General features: G+C 37.2%; 1 protein-coding gene across 1 annotated transcript; it reads left to right on the forward strand.

Moving 5' to 3' along the window:
- Nucleotides 1-1,418: 1,418 nt before the first annotated feature.
- On the forward strand, nucleotides 1,419-2,801 carry LOC122665628 (aspartic proteinase CDR1-like). The gene has a single exon (XM_043861779.1). It carries the CDS (start codon nucleotides 1,419-1,421, stop codon nucleotides 2,799-2,801), a length of 1,383 nt encoding a protein of 460 aa, XP_043717714.1.
- The last annotated feature ends 394 nt before the right edge of the window (nucleotides 2,802-3,195 follow it).

Raw genomic sequence — 3,195 nt, forward strand, 5'->3', positions numbered from 1 at the left:
GGGCTTTGCCTGTTATTTTTGTACACTCTTTTTTCTTTTTTTTTCTTTTTTTAATACAAATGATCTTTAGAAAGAAAAAAAAAAGACATAATTTTCTTATCTTAAAAATTGAGTTTTGTCCAAATATGTAGTTTTTGTGAGACTGTTGGACTATATAGTATAAGACAACTACTAGAGTATTTGATCGGTGCCTTGCCAATAGTGTAGTCTCCTAAGAGGTCATTGTTTCGACAATCATGTCTTCACCATGTGCCTTAAGAAAAACCTTCCCTCTTCCCCACTTCTCTACCCATTTTCACATGGTCACTCTCTAGTATTTTTAGTCAAATTCCCATGGGGCAAGACCGAAAAAAGAAGAAAAAAAATGATATATAATTCCCCCAATGAGGTCAACAAGTTGACCCATTGATTGAAAATTGGAATTAATTAGACTGGTTTGACATCTTAATAGTAATGACAATCTCCTTTGCTTAAAGAACATTAATGAAACTGTCAATCATTAATGATATCTTACCAAAAAAAAAATATTAATGGTATAAATTTTATATATCTAAGACTGAAAATTGGAATTACACAAACTGGTTTGACCTCTTACTAATGAAATTTCTCTTTTTCCTACATAACAAAAATGAAATCTTCAATCATTAATTGTACAGACTAAATATCTATGAACTGATGTGTTGAATACTTGACCCTCTCCTAGGTAACCCTTTTTTCAACTCTAACTTGTGATATGGTGCCCGACTTTGATATCAAATGTTAAGTACATGACCGATATGCCAAAAACTCCAAAGCTGATGGAATACGTTAAATCAAAACCTTTAACCTCCCATACTAGGTTGGCCCAATCTATCACCCATAGTCCCATTGGGCACATAACATAATTAGATTCGACACTATTTTCTTAATTTATAATAAATGGGTCGACGTTCTTTGCGGGGAAACGTGGCCCTAATGTAAGCGTGAACCATTGAGTGCATGTTAGTATCATGGGGGGTGGGCTTTTCACCATTCATGTGGGAGGGGTGGTCATTTTCCCCCTCAGTGTTTGGGCATAGGCAATACACTCCTCAATAGAGACTTTTGTCCATAATAAATTTTCTCACTTTTTCTCTGATACACATTCTGACACTTGCCTCTAAATTATAAAAACATTTCTTAGATTGACCTGGTTTATTGCTCACATTAAAGACTTTCCATTTTTTGCGACGACTTAAGACGTTTCCTGTCACAATCTTCAGTTATACATTTACTTTTTCCTTTTTTTGATAAGAATACATTTACTTTCCCATTTTCCCATTTAATTTAGGATATGTGAGTACCCCTTTAACCTCAGCTTTGGTAGCAATTCTCAATTATAAATTTCATGTCCTCAGCCATTGTGGTGAAATTCCATTCTTTATCACCGAATAGCTTCAATGGCTTTCATGGAGACTTTGTTATCTCTAATTTCTCTACTCTCAAGTGCTTTGCTACTACATGCAGCTGTTGAAGGTCCCAAGCCCATCACTTTAAGTCTTATTCACCCATTCTCGCCCCACTCACCTTTCTATCCAGGGAACATAACAGATACGGAGAAGATTAATATACTTATTCAGGGCACAAAAGCTCGTATGCATAATCTATTCTCGACGATGAGAGAACAAAACTGGAATGGTAGCAGTGAGGTTGACGACATAGTGGCAACAGTGCAATACACTAGTTTTTACTTTGTAGCCCAGGTGGGTATAGGTTCATTTCCATCTTTTCCTGGCCAAAAAGGGATGCCTTATTTGTTGATGATTGACACAGGAAGTCGATTAACATGGGTTCAATGTGAAGGTTGCAATCCTTGCTTTCCCCTACAACAACTTAATTTCCCATACAACAGATCTCAGAGTTACAAGTCTATTCCTTGTGGTGACCCAGCCTGTCCAACTCCAAAGCAGGATTGCTTTCAAGCGTTTTGTGGATTCAGAATAAGTTATGGGAAGGACCCTGGGGCCTCAACAGCAGGAGCCATTATAAGAGAGACCTTAACCTTCCCTTCTGATTTTGGAGGTATAGAATCTTACAATAATTTATTCTTGGGTTGTGGCTTTAAGAGCTATGGCTATACATTTCCACAACAGAATAAAATTGGTGGGATTTTGGGCTTAGGGTTTGGAGGCAGTAGACCTCTTCCCTTCCTGAACCAAGTAGGCAAAAAACGCTTTTCTTATTGCCTATTGACCTCTGAACACACCAATTCTCAGTTATATATTGGAGAAGGTGCAAAGATGATAGGACCACAAGTGCAATCAACACCATTGCTGAGAGGATCAAATGAAGCACTATACTATTTGGACTTGCAGGATATTAGTATCCAAAACATTCGCCTTAGACTACAGGCATTGTTCTCTGGGGGTTCTACCATAGATTCAGGATTTCCGCTAACTGTACTTCATCCTAATGTTTATGGTCGTGTGAGAATTGGCTTTGTTCAGTACTTCGCACAGTTTCATATTCAACCATACGATAGTAGAAGTAAACCAAGAGATTTGACATTAGATCTCTGTTTTCCTAATCCGTCTGGTTTTGATATGTATCCAACTATGACATTCCATTTCAGAGGAGCTAACCTTGTTGTGCGACCCCCCGGTATATTTGCGACAGGAAAAAATTATATTTGTGTTTTACTTAAATCAGGCCCTGTTACAACAATTGGAGCTTTTCAGCAATCGCGATACAAATTCTCCTATGATTTTGAGTTGGGAGATAGAACACGAGGAGAAATTGGTGCTCTTCGCTTTGCTCCTGAGGATTGTGGGTCCCCTACTTAAGATTTTTGCGATTGAGATTGGGAGTAGGGTGGATGCCTCTTCATCTTGAAGATAAGGAGCTGCAGAATGAAATATTTATGTCTTCTCTGAAATAGTTTGTACTTGGTAATCAAAATAAATAATTCCATTAAATGACCCTTTAGTCTCATACCCAATTTCTCTAGCTAAAAATTTAATAACCAAAATCAAATTTGGCAAATTTTAAGCAGCATTAGGGCTTCTTTTCATTTTAAAACAATAGTTGGTTCTTTGGGAACCTTTTTCAAGGTATTGACCAAATATTGAATTGCTATGACCAAACATTGAGTTCAACTAGGGCTCTCACCTTGTAAACCTTATTTGTCTGGACAATTTCAACTATGGCTCTCCTTGTACATATAACTGTTGTGAAGTG

This window comes from Telopea speciosissima, chromosome 6 (assembly GCF_018873765.1).
Source record: "Telopea speciosissima isolate NSW1024214 ecotype Mountain lineage chromosome 6, Tspe_v1, whole genome shotgun sequence".
NCBI classification, from domain to species: Eukaryota; Viridiplantae; Streptophyta; class Magnoliopsida; order Proteales; family Proteaceae; genus Telopea; species Telopea speciosissima.